Raw genomic sequence first — 21,047 nt, 5'->3', positions numbered from 1 at the left:
GGATCAACTGGAACCCTCGACGTCGTAAGCGGCGGAGTGCCAACAATACTTGCACCCAGTCACTTGCTTAAATGAGATTTGTCACCTCTAGTATGTAAGAAAACATTCACTGATATAGTGAATAACCATTAGGATGAATGATGATGATCTATCATAAACAACAGGTGATCATACTTTAACGTTTGTTTTTCCATGCTGGCATGGGTTGGATGGTTTGACGGTAATTGGCAAGTCAGAAGACAGCACCAAGCCTTGCTTTAGTACGGTTTCTATAGTTTGATGCCAACTTCTTTACAGTGCATCCTGGGTGCTTTTTATGTGGCACCAGCACTAATGAGATCACCAAGTAACTTACAAGGCAAGACCCCCACTCAACTATGTGGGGGACTAGCACTGAGGGACAGAAAAAGGAGTCTTGCATTAGAGGGAAAAACATGATTGGCTCAGGTGGGGAGAGAAGTAATAATAAATTAAAATAATCATCAATATATCATAAGTAATGTAAAGGCAGCAAGCTGGCAAAATTATTACCGCAGTGGGCAAAATGCTTAGTAGCATTTCGTCTTTACATTCTGAGTTCAAATCCCGCTGAGTCCACTTCGCCTATCATCCTTCTGGAGTCAATAAAATAAATAATACCATTTGAGCACAGGGATCAATATAATCAACTTACCCACTCCTTTGAAATTGCTTACCTTGGGCCAAAAATTTGAAACTCTTGGAATGGTTGGTGTTAGGAAAGGCATCCGGCAGTAGAAGCCTTGCCAAATCAGACTGAAACCTGGTGAAAGCTCTCTGGCTTACCAGTTCCAGTAAAAAATGTCTAACCCATGCCCACATGCAAAATGGATGTTAAATGATGATGATGATGATGATGATGATGATGATGATGACGATGACGATGACGACGACAACGATGCCAATGATGATGATATATATCAATTAATGTAAATACATCAGTGCAAGGCAGATTTACTGTAGTTTTCATCCAGAGTTAACATCTCTTATGGATATGTTCTTTTTAAAAACAGAATAGATATCAGAAGGAGACAAAAGTCATCCCAGTGGTTGCCCTATCTTTTATCGTTTAATTGTTTCGGTCATTGGACCAAGGACAAGTTGGGGCACTTTCTTGAAAGGTTTAGTTGAACAAATCAACCCCGGTACTTGATTTTTGAAGTCTGGTACTTATTCTGTGGGTCCCTTTTACTGAACCACTAAGTTACAAGGATGCAAACAAACCAGCACCGGTCATCAAGCAGTGAGGGACAAACACACACACACACACATATATATATATACATACACACACACAGTTTCCATCGACCAAATCCATTCACAAGGCTTTGGTTGGCTTGAGATATAGAAGACGCTTTCTCAATGTGCCTTGCAGTGTAACTGAACCTGACACCACTTGGTTGGGAAGCAAACTTCTTACCACACAGCCACAACTGTGACAACAGGTTTTGAAGTTTCCCTCAACCAAATTTACTCATTAGACATTAATCAGCCTGGGGTAGCCACTCACAGAAGACAACTTACTCAAAGTGGGGCGCCATAGAACTGAACTTGAAAACGTGGTTGTAATGCCAACCCCCTTATTCACACAGCCATATCTGCATATTAAGAAAGCTACCTGAAATTCCAAGCTAAGCACAAACATTTCTATTGTGCATTTGTTAACCTGAACAAAATTGTTTGTAATTCGGTCTGTTATTCTGTAACAACAATGAAAAGAGACTTGAAAAATTTGGTCAGAGAAATGGCTTCAAAGAACTGTTTCATTCATGCATATGACTAGTATGAGCAGGGTTTAGGATTGGCAACAAGTTTGCATACAATTTAGCATGTAGGTTGATTTTCAGCAAGGCTCTGTCCTCATTCCTTCACTGTTCATTGTAGGTTCATGATTCAATGACAGAGGAGTGAGCTTTTGTAAAGGATGTCCTTGGGAACTTGTAAATGCTTACGACCTGGTTCTCACTATAAGATTCAAACAATTTGCCTTTTGTACAGAGATGTTGTTCTTTTTTTTTTTTACATTGCTTCATGTCCTTTTATCATTGAGGCAGACACAGACTCATATATATATATGCACATGCATATGTACGCATTCAGACAAACAACACACAGATGTATACATACACACATGCAGACCCACGCACATATATATACCTGTGACATTATTAGCTCTTATTTTTAGTTTCATTTGCATCTGAATAGCTACTTAATAAGACTTATTTTCAAATATATATATATATATATATATATATATATATATAAATGTATGTATGTGTATTATATTGTTTTTATTTGTTTTATGGTATAATTATATATAAGTGCTTATTACACCTTTGTTGTAAGATATCTGTAGATTCTGTTATTTTAAGTGTTTGTGTGTGTAAATTATTCTGCTTGCATGTAAGTTATTCTAAGTGTTTGTGTGTGTCCTGTGTGTCATATGTAAGACAAACAGGTTTATAGATAACCCGACCACAACTAAATGTTCCATACAACCAAACTTGTAGCCAACACAGTAGCAGGCTGAGAAAAACTACAATATACAGGATGTCTCAAAATTAACCATCTATCTCTGTGAAATCAAGACAATTTTTTTAAAAACGTACTTTTATTTGAGTTTATTATGTTTAATATGAGCCTGATGTTGCCATCCGGTTTCACCAGTCCTCAGTCAAATCGTCCAACCCATGCTAGCATGGAAAGCGGACGTTAAACGATGATGATGATGACGATGATGATGTATTAAAAGTGAATACATTTTTTAGTTTGTTTATGATTTTATAATTTTAATAATTTTTTTAAATAATTTTATTTTCATTCCTGTTGAATCCTGCTTATCTGTCCATGATAACTTTTTCCGATTTGGCTGCAATCATTTTTTACTCTACCTTCATCTCCAGGATGGAGCATTAATTTAGCTGAACTTAAAAATGCATTCAGTTAGCAGTGCCAGAGATAATTCCTGAAATGCTTCAAAATGTGTTTTGGAATGCTATTGATAGATTTGAAATTTGTAGGGACACAGATGGAACACATGTTGAAAATTTTCAATTAATTTTTGATATAAGGTTTATAAATCTATTTGTTTTGGTATCATAATTAAGTATAGGCGCAGGAGTGGCTGTGTGGTAAGTAGCTTGCTTACCAACCACATGGTTCCGGGTTCAGTCCCATTGCATGGCACCTTGGGCAAGTGTCTTCTACTATAGCCTCGGGCCGACCAAAGCCTTGTGAGTGGATTTGATAGGTGGAAACTGAAAGAAGCCCATCGTATAAATGTATATATATATATGTGTGTGTGTTTGTGTTTGTCCTCCTAGCATTGCTTGACAACTGATGCTGGTGTGTTTATGTCCCCGTCACTTAGCGGTTCGGCAAAAGAGACCGATAGAATAAGTACTAGGCTTACAAAGAATAAGTCCCGGGGTCGATTTGCTCGACTAGAGGTGGTGCTCCAGCATGGCCGCAGTCAAATGACTGAAACAAATAAAAGAGTAAAAGAGAGTAAAGAGAGTAATAAACATAAAATTCTTTTAATTTTTTTATATATTTGCCTAATTTCATTGACGTAGATAATTAATTCTGGGACACCCTGTATAGCAGCAGTAGGATTGACAACATTTCTTTCAAACATTCCTTATGCAGTTAAAAAAAGTTTACTTCACAACCACATGGTTTTGTGTTCAATTCCACTGCATGGCACCTTTGGCCAATGTCTTCTACTATAGATCCAGATCAATCAGTACCTTGTGGGTAGATTTCAGAGGCAGAAACTGAAACAACCCTACATTATTTACATTTGATGTATGTAGAACTGAAGATAAAACTGAAACAACCCTGTTGTGTGTGTGTGTGTGTCCATGTCCATGTGTGTGTGTCTGTGTCCATGTGTATTTATGTGTGTACGCACTTGTATGTGTGTATTCAAGTACGTGTGTATGTGTGTGCACGCATGAGTGTGTGTGTGTGTCTGTGTGTATATGTGTGTGTGTGTCTGTGTGTATGTGTGTGTGTATGTGTGTGTATCTGTATCCACATGTGTGCGTGTACGCACTTGTATGTATGTATACAAGTACGTGTGTATGTGTGTGCACGCATTTGCATGTGTGTGTGTCTGTGTGTATGTGTGTGTGTCTGTGTCTATGTGTGTGTGTGTACGCACTTGTATGTGTGTGTTCAAGTACGTGTGTATGTGTGTGCACGCATGTGTGTGTGTGTTTCTCTTGACATTGTGTGATTGTAATAAATGAATGTCATTCATTTCCAATATTCTGAGAAAACATGGATTCACTCACAGTGTGGTACCTTGGGCAAGTGTCTTCTTTCATAGCCTCAGGTTGACCAATGCCCTCTCAGTAGAAATTGGAGAACAGAAACTGAGTGCAAGCCCCCTCAGGTGCGTGTGTGTATATGAATATTAATATTCTGCATCTTCACAAGACACTGAACTAAACAGCGATGTCCTGTTTACATTACATCAGCTGTAAACATGTAAACAATACAACCTATAGCCTGTACTTTCAAAGGCCCTTGAAAAAAATATCCTTACTTGAAAGATAGGTATGATTGGCATCTGGTTATAAAGTACTGGGTTTAAATACATCTCCATCGAACCCATGTCAGATGGGAAAAGGAGCACAAGCATGGCTGTGTTGACCTCAGAAGGATTTGAACTCAAAACATAAAGCACTAGAATAAATATCACAAAGAATTTTCTCTGCTTCTCTAATGATTATTCTATTAATACACTACCTCATATTGCCCCTAATTTAAGCACAAGGTCAAGAATTTTGGTGGGAAATGGTTAGTCAGTATCCTCAACTTCAGTAGTTGACTGGCACTTTATTTTATTGACCCTGACAGGATGACAGGCAAAGCCGTCCTTCACAAGAAGTGAGCTGAGCGACTTCAGTTCTCACTGAGAACAGCTTTGTGTTTTTATGAAGAAATAACTGTGAGGCATTTTAGAGATATTATCTAAATCTCTATTAACAAAGCATAAATATACTGTCATGACATTTATATTCAGTTAGACTATTTTCAAAACTTCATTGTAGTATTATTGACATATGTACGACAGATGGCAGACAATGAAAGTTACCTATGATTGATATAATCTCTCTTTTACAGTTCTCCATTCACCAAATAATAACAGACTATTTTGAAATATAGTCTATATTTTTCAATTGTGCTTTATTATAGTTTTTAAATTTACCTCCCATGGAAATTTTTTCAAGGTCATTAAAATAAAGTACTGGTCAAGTCCTTGGGTTGATGTATCACCTAACCCCCTCCCCTCAAAATCACTGGTCTTTTACCTAAATCAGAAGCCATTTTTTTTGGCTGAATTATTCTGGCGCCAGAAAAATACCTTGTGGTGTTGGTTGCAGCTCTTTTACTCTTTTACTCTTTTACTTGTTTCAGTCATTTGACTGTGGCCATGCTGGAGCATCGCCTTGTGGTTGGTAAGCAAACTACTTACCACACAGCCACTCCTGCGCCTACGCTCTTTACATTCCAATTTCAAATCCTACCAAGATCAACTTTACTTTTCATCCTTTCGGGGTTGATAACATAAAGTATGAGGCAAGCACTGGGATAAATAGTATTGACTTAAACCCCGCCTCTCAAAACTGCTGTCCTCATGAAGCTATTATTATTTTTTTTTAAGTGGTGAGCTAGAACAATTGTTAGTACAAAAGATGAAAGACTGCTAAGTCTTAACAAAAAAATATTAATAGAAAGTGCTTTTCTATGAATATGAGCTGTTCCAAAAAGGACAGATTTTTGAAGCACTCACATGTCTGTCATATATATGTGTATGTATACATGTAGAGACATATACATGTAGAGACATGTTCATACCACACACACACACACACACACACACACACACAAGCACGCTCGTGTAAAATGAATATACATATATCTATAGACACACGCACACACATATACATACATATTTGAGCAAGATCGTTGCCAGTGCCGCTGGACTGGCTCCTGTGCAGGTGGCATGGAAAATACACCATTTCGAGCGTGGCCGTTGCCAGTACCGCTTGACTGGCCCTTGTGCCGGTGGCACATAAAAGCACCCACTACACTCTCGGAGTTGTTGGCGTTAGGAAGGGCATCCAGCTGTAGAAACTCTGCCAAATCAGATTGGAGCCTGGTGCAGCCATCTGGTTTCACCAGTCCTCAGTCAAATCGTCCGACCCATGCTAGCATGGAAAGCGGACGTTAAATGATAACGACGACGACGATATATATATATATATATATATATATATATATATATATATATATATATATATATATATATATATATATATATATATATATATATATGTACATATATATATATATATATATATATATATATATATATATATATGTACATATATATATATATATATACATATATATATATATATATATATATATATATATATATATATATATATATATATATATATATATATGAATGTGTGTGTCTTTGTCTCTCTCTCCACCAATTGACAACTGGTGTTGGTGTGTTTACATCGCCCATAACTTAATGATTCACTTGACTTACAGTTCTTCAATGCACTGCCCCAGCATGGCAGCAGTCTAAGATTGAAGCAAGTAAAAGATAAAAGATATGTGGGGTGGAGTATGTGGGTGGATGGGGAGCATATATATGTGTGTGAGTGTGTGTGTGTATATATATATATATGTTTGAAGCTCTGATGAAGCTATAGATACTCAAGCATTCAACTATGAGTGCATTGCATCTTCTAGCAGAAACAGCTGTAAGCTACTGAAATTCATAACATAATTATTTACTCCTTTGTCATCCTAATTTCTTATTACTGTTCTGTACTTGACTGACACTTCATACTGAAGCATAAGTATATTGAGTTCTAACAGCAGGTTATTAGTATCGCAATGCCTAAGCAAAATATCAATAACTGAAATATCAATATATATCTATGTACATAAATACATACATACATATATATATATATATATATATATATATATATATATATATATATATATATATATATATATATATGTATATATATATGCATATATATATATATATATATATATATATATATATATATATATATATATATATATATATATATATATGTATATATATATATATATATATGTGTGTATATATGTATGTATGTATACACACACACACACACACACACATATATATAAAATCAATTCAAATAAACAAACAATTCAAATAGTCGAATCATAAATTTTACAGAGAACGAGAGGACATGCATTAGTTTGCTGCTCAATAAAAAGAGACAAGTTTTGGCATTTCAAGCATAGTTCTTTGTCGGAAAGGAGAAGTGGGGGGAATCCAAAGAAAGAAAAGGAATCACCAACAGTGTGTGTGTAGTTACATTAATGTTTGTTTTATGTTCAGTTGTAATAAAAACAAGCAAAGCAGCTAGTTAGAAAATCTTTAATTTTACATTACTCTAGTAGGTTACTCTATACTTTGTAGAGTACAAATTTATTATTCTTAAACAACAGGTACTTCAAAGTTTCAGTCAGCTAAGCCATTATCCAGTGATGGCTTAACTGGCCTAAATTTCGAAGTCACTGTCAACAACATTTTTCTTTAAGAATAATATACATGATGGATTCTCTCATTGAAGATGATGTATGAGCATTCAACTTGCTGAATAACCTTCACAAGTGATTTCTTTATAGGAAGGGCATCCAGCTGTAGAAACTCTGCCAAATCAGATTGGAGCCTGGTGTAGCCACCTGGTCCACCAGTCCTCAGTCAAATCGTCCAACCCATGCTGCACATTAGCACACTCCCTCCATCAAATCAACATTGTCTGGATAGGTGCACGGTGCACCAAGCGTCAGGTGTCAAAATGATTGCAGAGCAATGCGAGATGAAGTGTTCTTGCTCAAGAACACAATGCACCACCAGGTCTAGGAATTGAAACCGCGATCTTGCAATCACGAGTACAAAACCCTAACCACTAGGTTAGGGTGTGCATGTATACTCTTTTACTCTTTTACTCTTTTACTTGTTTCAGTCTTTTGACTGCGGCCATGCTGGAGCACCGCCTTTAGTCGAGCAAATCGACCCCAGGACTTATTCTTTGGAAGCCTAGTACTTATTCTATCGGTCTCTTTTGCCGAACCGCTAAGTTACGGCGACATAAACACACCAGCATCAGTTGTCAAGCGATGTTGGGGGAACAAACACAGACATACAAACACATACACACATACATATATATATACATATATACGACAGGCTTCTTTCAGTTTCCGTCTACCAAATCCACTCACAAGGCTTTGGTCGGCCCGAGGCTATAGTAGAAGACACTTACCCAAGGTGCCACGCAGTGGGACTGAACCCGGGACCATGTGGTTGGTAAGCAAACTACTTACCACACAGCCACTCCTACGCCTATGTATGTATATATATTTATATATATACACACACACACACACACACACACACACACACATCCAGGTTTATCTGTTCATTGGATCATAACAAAGTAACTTAGAATACAGTAGTCAAACTCTTAATGAGTGTCAACATCTTGTATAAAAATATGGTGGACACAATTTTAATAAAACATATATAAGTGTGTATGTGTGTGGGTGGGGTGTTTGGGTGGGGTGGGGGTGTTGGTTTATTGTGTATTGACTGTGAGATAGCTGTTCCAGTTTGGAAAGCAGGACTGTGTGTATAACCTAGAAGTATGTTTTATTCTGTTATATTGATCTATTGCTTGGACTGCAATTGATTGGCCCAGAAGTGCAGCAGTCTATTGTCTGTATGCGTATACATGTGTGTATACTTCTGTACGTATGTGTGTGTGTGTGTGTGTGTGTGTGTGGGTGCATAGTGTTACTTATGTATATGTCCAATAATGTGTCTTTTAGCCAAGGTGGTGAGCTGGCAGAATCACTAGCATGCCGGACAACATGCTTAGCAGCATTTCGTCCACTTTCATGTTCTGAGTTCAAATTCTACCAAGGTTGACTTTGCCTTTCATCCTCTCAAGATTGATGAAATAAGTACCAGTTGAGCACTGGGGTGGATGTAATCAACTCGCCCTCTCCCCACAAATTTTATTCTTTGTGCCTGTAGTAGATAGGATTATTACTATTATTAACGTGATTTCCAAAGGTCTCAGTCAGAAGTCATCGCCTCGGTGAGACCTAATGTTCGAAGGTTGTGCCTCACCACCTGTACGTGAGAAGACCCAGCAAGCCAAGTGAGACCTAAATTCAAGACCAGAGAGAGAGAATCAGACAAACAGATAGAAACAGAAACAGAGACTGGAATATTGTAAAATGAGGTACCTTGCTCAAAGAAATAACTTGCAGCCTTGTCCAGAATTCAATCTCACAGCATTATGATTGTGAGCTCAACAGCTTAACCACTTGGTTCACTTGTATGAACACTGTCACTGGAAAAAGTAAGGGTAAAGGGTAAAGTCACCCTTCGGTCATGAGTGACCATGAGGTTGTACCTAGAAAGTTCCCCTCCCAGGCACAAGACCAGGCAAGGTTTGTTTGTGGAAGACTAGCAGTCACCCATGCATACTCGCCTCCCCTCTCCACGCCACCGATGTTATCCAAGAGAAAGGCAAAGGGGCCAATACAACTTGGCACTAGTAATGTTACAACTCATTTCAACCGCTGAGTGAACTGGTGCATATACCAATATATATATATATATATATATATATAGAGAGAGAGAGAGAGAGAGAGAGAGAGAGAGAGAGATACATATAAATATACATATATATAATGTTAGCATGGAAAGCGGACGTTAAATGATGATGATGATGATATATATATATATGTATATATATCAGTACATTATCCGAAATATATAGTATTAAATAGCTATCACAGCTAATCTTACCAGTTAGTTTCACATAGAGAATGGAATGGAGTGTTAGGTAACAATCCGATTATATAACTTTATGCTCATCAGTTTTAGGTGATATGGAAGAAAATATGGCATCTGCTCTCTATTGTCAGACGTGGATTAGCACAACCTGTCAGCGTTTTCTGCGGAAAAGGGGGTGAAACAAAAAAGGGTCAGAGGATTAGGTTAGGAGTCATGTGCCTTGGTTGGGTATGCTGTGAAGCTGACATGAGTTTTTTTGAAGTGGGAAAAGTATGCATTATTAATGTGGTGCTCCTGTTGGGATGGGGTGTATGTGGTATGTGTAGCGGTGTCTGGTGTATAATTTTGTTCTGGGGGTGTAGGTATATATAGCTGTGTTCATTGGTCTGTTTTCTTTCTGTAAAGGATAAAGATCTTTGAGGGTGAGGTTTATGCTAGCTTGCTGTGATACTCATTTACTCATTTACTTGTTTCAGTCATTTGACTGTGGCCATGCTGGAGCACCGCCTTTAGTCGAACAAATCGACCCAAGGACTTATTCTTTGTAAGCCTAGTACTTATTCTATTGGTCTCTTTTGCCGAACCGCTAAGTTACGGGGACGTAAACATACCAGCATCGGTTGTCAAGCGATGTTGGGGGGACAAACACAGACACACATACACACACGCACACACACACACATATATATATATATACATATATACGACGGGCTTCTTTCAGTTTCCGTCTACCAAATTCACTCACAAGGCTTTGGTCAGCCCGAGGCTATAGTAGAAGACACTTGCCCAAGATGCCACGCAGTGGGACTGAACCCGGAGCCATGTGGTTGGTAAACAAGCTACTTACCACACAGCCACTCCTACGCCTATATATCAATATATATATTTATATCAATATATATCAATATATATATATTGTGTGTATGTCTGTGTGTGTTCATTTTCATGTCTGCTTTTATGTTGACACCACTTAAAAATGGCACAATGTTTTCATTCACCAATTGTTAGGTTGGTACATTAATCACAGAATATAACAGTAATCAGACAAATAATGAATAGGTTTTGTGGTCTAACAAGAATGACTGAGGTGGTAACTGTTCCATTAATTAATTAATTGGTTAGTGCTTTTCTTACTCATTGCCTGTCACCAAGCCTAGTATGCACTTATTTAGTACCTTTAATGTTAATTCTGTGTATGTGTCTTTCAGTCTCCCCTTGTATCTATATAATATAAAACATGTTTGGAGAAATCCACCAATGGACCAACAGTTATAGAAACTATTATTAAATAAAGATAATCACAAAAGATTACAGTTACGTGGTTTTTCTGGTCATACTTGTATTTTTGTTTGTCTGGGGTTTTTTGGGTTTTTTTTTTTTTTGCCTTAATCATAGATGTCTTGTGTAAATGTAAAGAATCCTTATAATTGATCTTCTTCTATTTTTTTACTTCTATTTACAGTTAAACATATGAGAAAATCTCCCAGAGCAAAACCTCTTGATAACCCAGCATTCTCAGATCAGAATGAAAGCATTCAGGCAGAGGAAGGTATTTTAAATTTTTACACTGATATACACTTTTCCTTATTGTTGTTATTATTGTACTAACTGCAGCAGTACGTGTTCTAAAAGTGGAATGAAACAGAGAACTCTTTTACTCTCTTTTACTTGTTTCAGTCATTTGACTGTGGCCATGCTGGAGCACCACCTTTAGTCGAGCAAATCGACCCCAGGACTTATTCTTTGTAAGCCTAGTACTTATTCTACCGGTCTGTTTTGCTGAACCGCTAAGTTACGGGGACGTAAACACACCAGCATTGGTTGTCAAGCGATGGTGGTGGGACAAACACAGACACACAAACATATGCACACACACACACACACACACACACACACACACACATATATATATATATACATATATACGACGGGCTTCTTTCAGTTTCCGTCTACCAAATCCACTCACAAGGCTTTGGTCGGCCTGAGGCTATAGTAGAAGACACTTGCCCAAGGTGCCACGCAGTGGGAATGAACCCGGAACCATGTGGTTGGTAAGCAAGCTACTTACCACGCAGCCACTCCTGCACCTATTAGAAGATTATTATTATTATTGTTTTATTTCTGAGAGTACTCAGTCTTGTTTACTCTGGTTGATTCTGTGAGAGTGAACAGCAGCCTGTTGTCAGAGGTTGCACAGAGTCTCTTTCTGCACATTGTAAGCTTTGATACCTGGTTGTTAATTATCATGGAAGACATTTAACATCCAAGTACCAGCCTCAAAATCCTTGCTGTCTCAAGCAGAGCAGTTTTTTGGGCTTGCTCTCATGTCAATTCCAATTTCTCTGTCATATTTCTCAAACTTGGTTGTTAGTGCTCCAAGTACGCCTACAGCTATTGGGATGACAGACACTGTCCTCATAGTCCACATTCTTGCTAGACGTTTTTTGAATAGATTGATGGAAGATATGTGTCCCACAATCATCTGTAAATCACAAAATAGCTATAGATGAGGTAGAGGAACAATCAACATGAGATTCTCTGTGAAACAGATACAAGAGAAATGCACTGAACAGTAGGTGCCTTTGTATCAAGTCTTTGTTGATTCAATGAAAGCTTTTGATACATTTAACAGGGATGCACTGTGAACAATGCTTGGAAATGTCAGGTACCCATCATTGTTTGTCTGTATGTTTAAGCGGTTGCACCAAGATATAAAGGCTCAGGTTGTCTATAATGAAAAAATTGTCTGACAAAGTTCCAATTCACAATGGAGTAAAAAGTAAGGCAATATTCCTTCTCCCATACTCCTTCCAATATTCTTTGCTGTCAAGGTACAGTAAGTCTACTCCTAGTTTCCCTCACCCTACCCCCACTGGGTAGGGGGAGAGTCCTTCCAAAATTGCAGAGGGGAGTGAGATTTTTTTAGTTATTTTCTTTTCTGTTAGGTCACAGGTTCTGCCTTGTCTGACCAGGCCTTGGACTGATGTACTTGCTGATCTCTTCTTTTATAGACTCTGCCTATATGTACAAAAGGACATCAGGATAAACCAATAAAGGAGTACATACCTTGTCACACAAATTGTTAGAAATAGCAGCCAAATCTTCCTTCTCCTGCAAATTACACCATAAAAAAAAAAATAAATAAATGCGCCCTTTTAAAGCCTAGCCAGGCTCGTGGGCTCGGTTTCCTGGTTTCAATGGCGTATGTGTTCCCAGCTGAATGGGACGCCAGTCCATCGCAGCGCTACTCATTTTTGCCAGCTGAGTGGACTGGAGCAACGTGATATCAAGTGTTTTGCTCAAGAACACAACGCGTTGGCCAGTCCAGGAATCGAAACCACAATCTTATGATCATGATGCTGACACCCTAACGACTAAGCCACGCACCTCCACCAAATCACACCATACTATCTTTAAAAAAATATATATATAAGGAAATACACAGTTAATGATGTAGTTCTAGATATCACTACACACAAAAATTAAGATGGGATTGTCACATTCTGAATGCTTGTGATCGTAGATTTGTTTTTACCAGGTTGACCTGTGGCTAAACCACCACCACAACAACAACAACAACAACAGCAGCAGTCACAATAATAATAACAACAGCAACAACTGCATCAATCAATTACAATGTGTATAAAGGAGTGGTTGCCAACAAAAACAAGCTGGCAGCCAGCTGGTCAGAAGAACACTGATCAATGCAAAAAATCATTCCACCTTTTCTCTATACAAATGAATGAGAAAAAAGTGTAATATATGCATGTAACACTAACACTCAGTTAACATTCATAGCCTTAAACAGTGTGCAGCAGAAAAACCTCCCGTATTTTACATGACTATTGTTGTGGTGCTAGGGAAGATAGGAAAATGATAATAGTGTCATCGTGTAGCTAATATTTCAATGTTTTTTTTTAACAGTTAATATTGTGGTTTAAGCTGATGTATAACTGGTGTTTTCAGTTGTAATGTTTATCAAACTGTAAAATGCAAGAGAGATTTTTTTGGCCGCTTCTTCTATATGTGGACACATCATCACTACTGAATCTCACTAAGTTTATCTCACAATCTGAGATTCTAGATTCAATTTCTTTGCATGCATCTTTTATTAAAGCCTAGGTAAGTGTAATTTGGGTAGATGGAAACTATGGCAGTTTGTCAGATGGACTGCAATTCAATGGGCCATTGTGGTCAATCACTGTGTGATGTTGATTTTCATGTGACAAGCACCCACTACACTCTCTGAGTGGTTGGCGGTAGGAAGGGCATCCAGCTGTAGAAACTCTGCCAAATCAGATTGGAGCCTGGTGTAGCCATCTGGTTTCACCAGTCCTCAGTCAAATCGTCCAACCCATGCTAGCATGGAAAGCGGACGTTAAACGATGATGATGATGATGATGATGATGAATGACATCAAGGATACAGGAGTTTGTGGTTAAAGCATTGATGATGATGATGAATCTAAAAGAAGGCCAGCTTGTATATAAGACCCTCTGTTCCACTGAACCAGTTATCTTTCACTTTGCTTGTATCCAGGTTCCTTGATATTATGAATGTGAGTCATTGCAGTGTTGTGTAAACCACCCTTGACTTAAAACCTTTGCTTGAGCATAGCCAAATACTGGGGTCAAAGACCTTAACTTACCTCCTTCACTCATATTGCTGGCCTGGTGCTGAAATTAGAAAGTCTTCTTATCATTGTATTTTCAAATTATTGAACCAGTTTGACCTTCATAATTTAAACCTAATTTATTTCATTTTAGATTTATGAATATACAAAGTGTTAATTTAACTTTTTTTTCTTTTCAGGGATTTCTGAATCTATTAAGGACCACCACTCTCCAAACAAGGTATGTGATTGTTTATTATGCTTGTTTGTTTTATTTTGTACATTTTAATTTTTTTCCCTTTTTGGTGGGTGGGATTCCTAACTGATTTAACAAGTCATCATTGTCGTCGTCATCGTCGTCATCATCATCATCTTCATCATCATCATTATCAACACTTTTAATCACAACAACAATAATAATGATAATGATAATAATAATAATAATAATAATAATAATAATAATAATAATAATAATAATAACACAGAAAATATTCTGCTCAATACCACAGATTTGCTTGTCAGTTGTTTGACCTTAACCAGTTGAGCATGTCCCTTGGTGGCTGACAATATGTGCATCTCTGATCATGAGCAGAAGTAGGGGGGAGCATCATAGCCATGTGTTGAGAGGAATTCTTTGGAGTTTGAATAATTCACCTTTGGAAACATGAGTGTTTTGCTCAACATCCTTAAACAAACCATATTCAAGGACCATTTGAGCAAGATGGGCTACTCAAGCTGAAGAAAATTCTAACTGGGCCCCACCTGCGAGGTCATGCGCTGTTTATCTTGATATGAGATCACCATGTCGCGTACATATGGTTGTGATGCATGTGCCTGGTGTACCCTTATCAGACGGGTAGTCACAATGGGTATATTGGGCTTCGTATATTTTACCCCAGTGTCACTTTGATGGCACGCACTGCTCTCTCACTCAATAATAATAATAATAATAATAATAATAATAATAATAATAATAATAATAATAATAATAATAATAATAATAATAATGATAAGAATAATGATAATGATAATAATAATAAGCCTGATCTTTGCTGCACAAGACCAGGCTCTCACTACCAAGTTAGTGAAATATAACATCTATAAAACTTCTGACACCCAGAAATGCAGACTCTGTGGAAAGAGCGTGGAAAATGTGACCCACTTGGTAAGTAAATGTGGGATCCTTGCACAAAAAGAATACAAGTGCTACAACGATAAAGTGTGTGTGTAACATCTTTGGCTTTTATGCATGAGATACGAATATGAAGTAACAGAGAACTGATATGATCATGTACCAAATAAAGTTATGCAGGAGAATGGAAAAGTAACGATACTCTGGGACCATGATTTTCAGATGGATCGTGTAATCGAACACTGTCGGCTGGATATTGTCATAGTGAATAGGAGAGACAAATACTGTCAGATCATTGATGTAGCCATACCAAATGATATGATCACCACCACTAACGTTATTCTCATCATCGTTGTTGTTGTTGTCGTCGGCGTTGTCATCATTATCATCATGAACAACACTGTCATTGTCATCTACATTATCATTACCAACACCATCATTGTCTTAAACATCACCGTTGTCATCATTGTCCTTGTCATCGACATCGTCACCACCACCACCACCACCATCATCATCATAATCTTTATCATCATCATAATCTTTATTATCATCATCCTCTTCACTATGATCATCATCATCTACCTCATAGATATGTCTTCTTACTAGTCTACTTAGAAGAAGCCAAAGAGGATTCCTAACAAGAGGACAGGCACAAGGCGATAAAGAGATGCTATAGAAGGAATATTTTAAATAAAAGACACTAAGATGAAGTTAAAGTTATCAACAATTGTAGACTTTATATTGCATTTCAAATTATCCAGAATTGCATGTAGTGCATTATTAGGTGTGGTTGTGTGGTAAGAAGCTTGCCTCCCAATCACATGGTCCTGGGTTCAGTCCCAATGAGTGTCACCTTGAGCAAGTGTCTTCTACTATAGCCCCAGGCTGACACTGAAACTGAAAGAAACCTGTCATATATATGTGCATGTGTGTATGTGTGTGTATATATATTTATATATGTGTGTGTGTGTGTGTGTGTGTACATATATATGTGTGTGTGTGTTTTTCCGTCTGTGGTTGTCCCCTTACCACTGCCTCACAACTGGTGCTGGTGTATTTACATCCCCATAACTTAGCGGTTCAGCAAGAGAGACTGGTAGTATAAGTACTAGGTTTTAAAAATAAGTACAGGAGTTGATACAATCAACTAAAAAATTCTTCAAGGTGGTGCCCCAGTATGGCCACAGTCTACTGACTGAAGCAAGTAAAATGAAAGATACACATACACATATACAAACACACACACCACACACACACACACACAAATGCATGTGTGTATGTGTGTGTGAGTATGTAAATGTACATATGCACACTCTCCTGTCGAAGATGACGTATGAGCATTCCGCTTTTGCCAAACAACCTTCACAAATGGTTTGTTTATAGTGATCAAATGCTTGTGCTACACATTAGCTATCTCTCTCCATTAAATCGACATTGCCTGAAGAGGTGCACGGTGTACCACACATGAGGTGGCGAAATGATCACAGGACAACATGAGATGATGTGTTTTGCTCAAGAGTACAATGCACCACTCGGTCTAGGAATTGAAACCACGATATATATATATATATATATATATATATATATATATATATATATATATATATATATATACATATACATATGTATGTATGTATGTATGTATTATGTATGTATGTTTATATATATGTATGTATGTGTGTGTGTGTGTCTCTGTGTGTGTCTGTGTGTGTGTGTGTGTGTGTGTGTGTGTGCATGTAGATTGATAGATAGGTAGATATCTTCCAGGCCAACCCATCAAAGATCCAGGAAATGATGATGTTATTTCTAATGATATCGATGATGATGATGATACATACAACTTCATACACACATACAAATATATTTATGATATATTTTTATATATTGCATATATTATATGTTATATATTTCATATGTTATATAGATACATATTTAACTATACACTACATAAATATTATATACATGCACACATACACATATAAATTACATATATATGTTATTAAATATCATATATATTATATATTGCCCAACGAATGAGAACATGACACACAAATGTAAAATTATGATGATGTTCTTGGTGATGATGTTGATCGTGTGTGTGTGTGTGTGTGTGTGTGTGTGTGTGTGTGTGTGTGTGTGTTTGTGTGTGTGTGTGTGTATGCATGCATTTATGTTTTATATATGTTATGTATATTATGAAATATATATTCATGTTATGGATTATATATTATATCTATGTCTATTTATCAATCTATTTAGCTATGCATATATATATATATATATATATATAAATGAATGTTCACTGTATAAATATATGTATGCATGAATACATTAATGTATGTGTGTATGTGTGTGTCATATTATAATTGAGAGATGCAAGTCATACTGAAATCATACAAAATGTTATAAGTTATGTATAGCCTCATACTTATTAACTCTAATAAATCCATAGACTTTCTGAATGATAGACCAGATCACTACGTGAAATATTGCCATTTCCACAAGTACCTACTGAAGCACTAGAAGAATTCACATCACTTAACTGAGTAAACCCATTCTTGAGTATTTACCAGGAATAACACCTTAACCATTAGGCCACATACACATGCAGACACACACTCACATATACCACATGTATATATAGACGTATATGTATTTATGTGTACACTTCATTGTCAATATCATATTAAATTTGCTTTACATGTTGACATGGGTAGGATGAGTTATCATTATTTAAATTAGTTCTTATTCAGCCGTATTCATCCTCTAGATAGGTCAGAGACTCACATCTTGTTAATATATTCCAAAATTTTGGCATCCTTTCTGCCAATGGATACTCTTCATTGTATTAACCATTTTACAAAATGTACTAGATTCATATTATCATTCTGCCAACATTAAAATAATTTTCATATCCTCGACAAAAGTAAAAAAAACCTTCTCAACACTGAGATGCCTCTGTTCAATCAAGGCAACATGACTAATAGCAAGGAAAGAAATGTGAACACATGATGGAAAAAATAGAGTAACTGTAGTATGAGTGTCATTAAGTAGGAGTGATGTAAGAGTGACACTGCTGAAAGAGTAATGGAAGAAAGATACTTATGGTAGTTGCTTGTTTCTTAGTGCAGGAGTGAGATCGAGAGATAGTATACGTAAAAGGCGATGATAAGCAAAGACGACTGATGGCAATAGCAAATGAACTGGAGGAGAAGTAGTGATGGTTGATGACACAGAAATTGTAATGGTTGGGTATATCAGATACGAACAGGTCTGATACTACCTTCCATATGTTGGAGTCTGAATGGGAGAATGAGGTAGGGTTTATAGGATGGAGGTAGAATGTTCACATCTTCAATACTCTCCCTCACTAGACAGGTGACATGATGCAGGGAATAGGAGAGAAGTCAAAGTGGAGAGAGTGAGTACTTGAGAGACGAGAGGGTCTGACAGAGCCAATGGCGCTTGTAGCTACATGGCAGAAAATAGCAGAAAATTAGGCAGAGAGAGCATGAATGGTAAGCATATAGGTGACTGAGAAAGAAAGCAAGAACAATAGAGATGATTGACAGATAGGTAATGGGGATGAGATAGTATTTAAGAGACAAGAGAGAATCAAATAGGAATTTGACAGGGATGTATTACATAAGGGATAAATACACACACACACACACACACACACACATACACACACACACACATACACACACACACATACACACACACACACACACACATACATACATACACATACATAATGCCCAGAGGCACAGGCATGGCCGTGGGACAAAGAAATTCGATTCCAAATCATGTGGCTTCGAGTACAGTCCCACTGCTTGGCAACTTGAGCAAGTGTTCTCTATGGGCCGATCAAAGCTTTGTGAATGAATTTGGTAGACAGAACTAACTGTACTTCACTATGTTTTTTTTTCTATGTTTGTGCTCTACACAAAACAGTCGAGAGTTAGTGACATAAAGGGCATCTGGCTGTAAAATAATGGTTCGGTTATATAGCTGTCTAACCCATGCTGGTTTGGAGAAATGGACACAAAACAAACAAATATATGAGTGCGTGTGTGTTGTACACACTAATATATATACATATAGATAGATAGATAGATAGATAGATAGATAGATAGATAGATAGATAGATAGATAGATAAATAGATAGATACATTTCTTTTATTAGCCACACAGGGCTCAACGAAGATGGGACAAATACAATGTAGAGCTTTTCTTTTTGGGAGGGGGAAGGAAGGAAAAAAAAAAAAAAAAAAAAAAAAAAAAAATTGGTGGTGTCGATCAAAAGGGATCGTAGGAAGGGAAAAAGGGGCAGTTCGATCAAAAGGGATCGAAAAAAAAAGAAAAGGAAAGGCCGATCAATAGGGATCGTGTATCACACAGTAATGTTCTCGTGTAAAAAGAGGGGAGGACAGTTTAGGTTTAGCCGTGGAAGGAAAAGCCCACGGAAAAGACCACGGTAACCTTGGTCAATATTCTCATTGAAGAAACTATAACAGTAAGTGACTCTCTTTTGCCTTTTTGTTTTATTTTTTTTTCTTGTTCATAGGGTTATGCTCAAGATGGCTCCGTCGTTCACACGTGCCATCCTTGCTACATTCACCCATCTTTTTTTGAAGCATTCACTAGACAAGACTTCCCTTTCTACTCTCAACTTCCTCTTCAGGTGATACTTGAAGAAGTTGATGAGAGATTGCCCAGAGAGGAAAGTCTTTGTCTCTAGACCTTTCAGACGCGTCCACCATACACATTCTTTCGCCATAGCCACAAGTACGATGAAAATAGCTCTTCCTTCCCGTTTAAAGGAAGGAGGCGCGACAATATTCACGATAGACTCGGCTGATAGACCGACTCGTCCCACACGCGATAGCAGTTGTTCGACGTAAGCCCACAGCTCGGAAATGGTGGGACACTGTACGAGTGCGTGCAGAACGGTTTCGTCGCTCTGCCGGCATCTCGGACAGGTCGGCCCCGTGTTTCTCGAGCCATGCCTGTAGAGCTTATCCCGAACGGGTAGTGCTTCTCGATAGCACTGCCAGGCCAGGGATCTCTGGAAGTTGTCCATAGGTCCCGGCCCGAAGGTCGTCTTAAACAGGCGGGTCAGGTATTCCTCGTCGACGCCCAGGTTCGCCCCGAGATCGTCGTCGTACCTTCCCTCCACTAATCCACTATAAAATGCGTTAGTTGTGATGCAGTCGCTCAAGGTTGACCCGGGTTGTTGGAGTTGCCGAAGAGCAGCGCGACACTCGCGGTGCCATTCGCCCTTCCTCGGCCTCTTCTTGATCCATGACTGCAGTTCGGTCATGGAGACGAGCTGCGGGAAAGCGCGCCGCACAAACGGTGACCACACCTGTTCA

General features: G+C 37.8%; 1 protein-coding gene across 2 annotated transcripts in view; it reads left to right on the top strand.

Annotated features, from left to right (window-relative positions):
* LOC128249055 (uncharacterized) overlaps positions 1-21,047 on the top strand; it is an 85,253-nt gene that overhangs the window by 46,056 nt on the left and 18,150 nt on the right. For both annotated transcript variants that reach the window (XM_089359604.1, XM_089359603.1), the window contains exons 2-3: positions 11,388-11,474; positions 14,738-14,778. In XM_089359604.1, coding sequence (XP_089215730.1) covers positions 11,388-11,474; positions 14,738-14,778 — 128 coding nt within the window. The remainder of the gene's footprint in view (positions 1-11,387; positions 11,475-14,737; positions 14,779-21,047) is intronic.

This window comes from Octopus bimaculoides, chromosome 11 (genome assembly GCF_046866305.1).
Source record: "Octopus bimaculoides isolate indiv1 chromosome 11, ASM4686630v1, whole genome shotgun sequence".
NCBI classification, from domain to species: Eukaryota; Metazoa; Mollusca; class Cephalopoda; order Octopoda; family Octopodidae; genus Octopus; species Octopus bimaculoides.
Note: the sequence above shows the minus strand (reverse complement) of the source record. Positions and strands in the feature narration are given on the sequence as shown.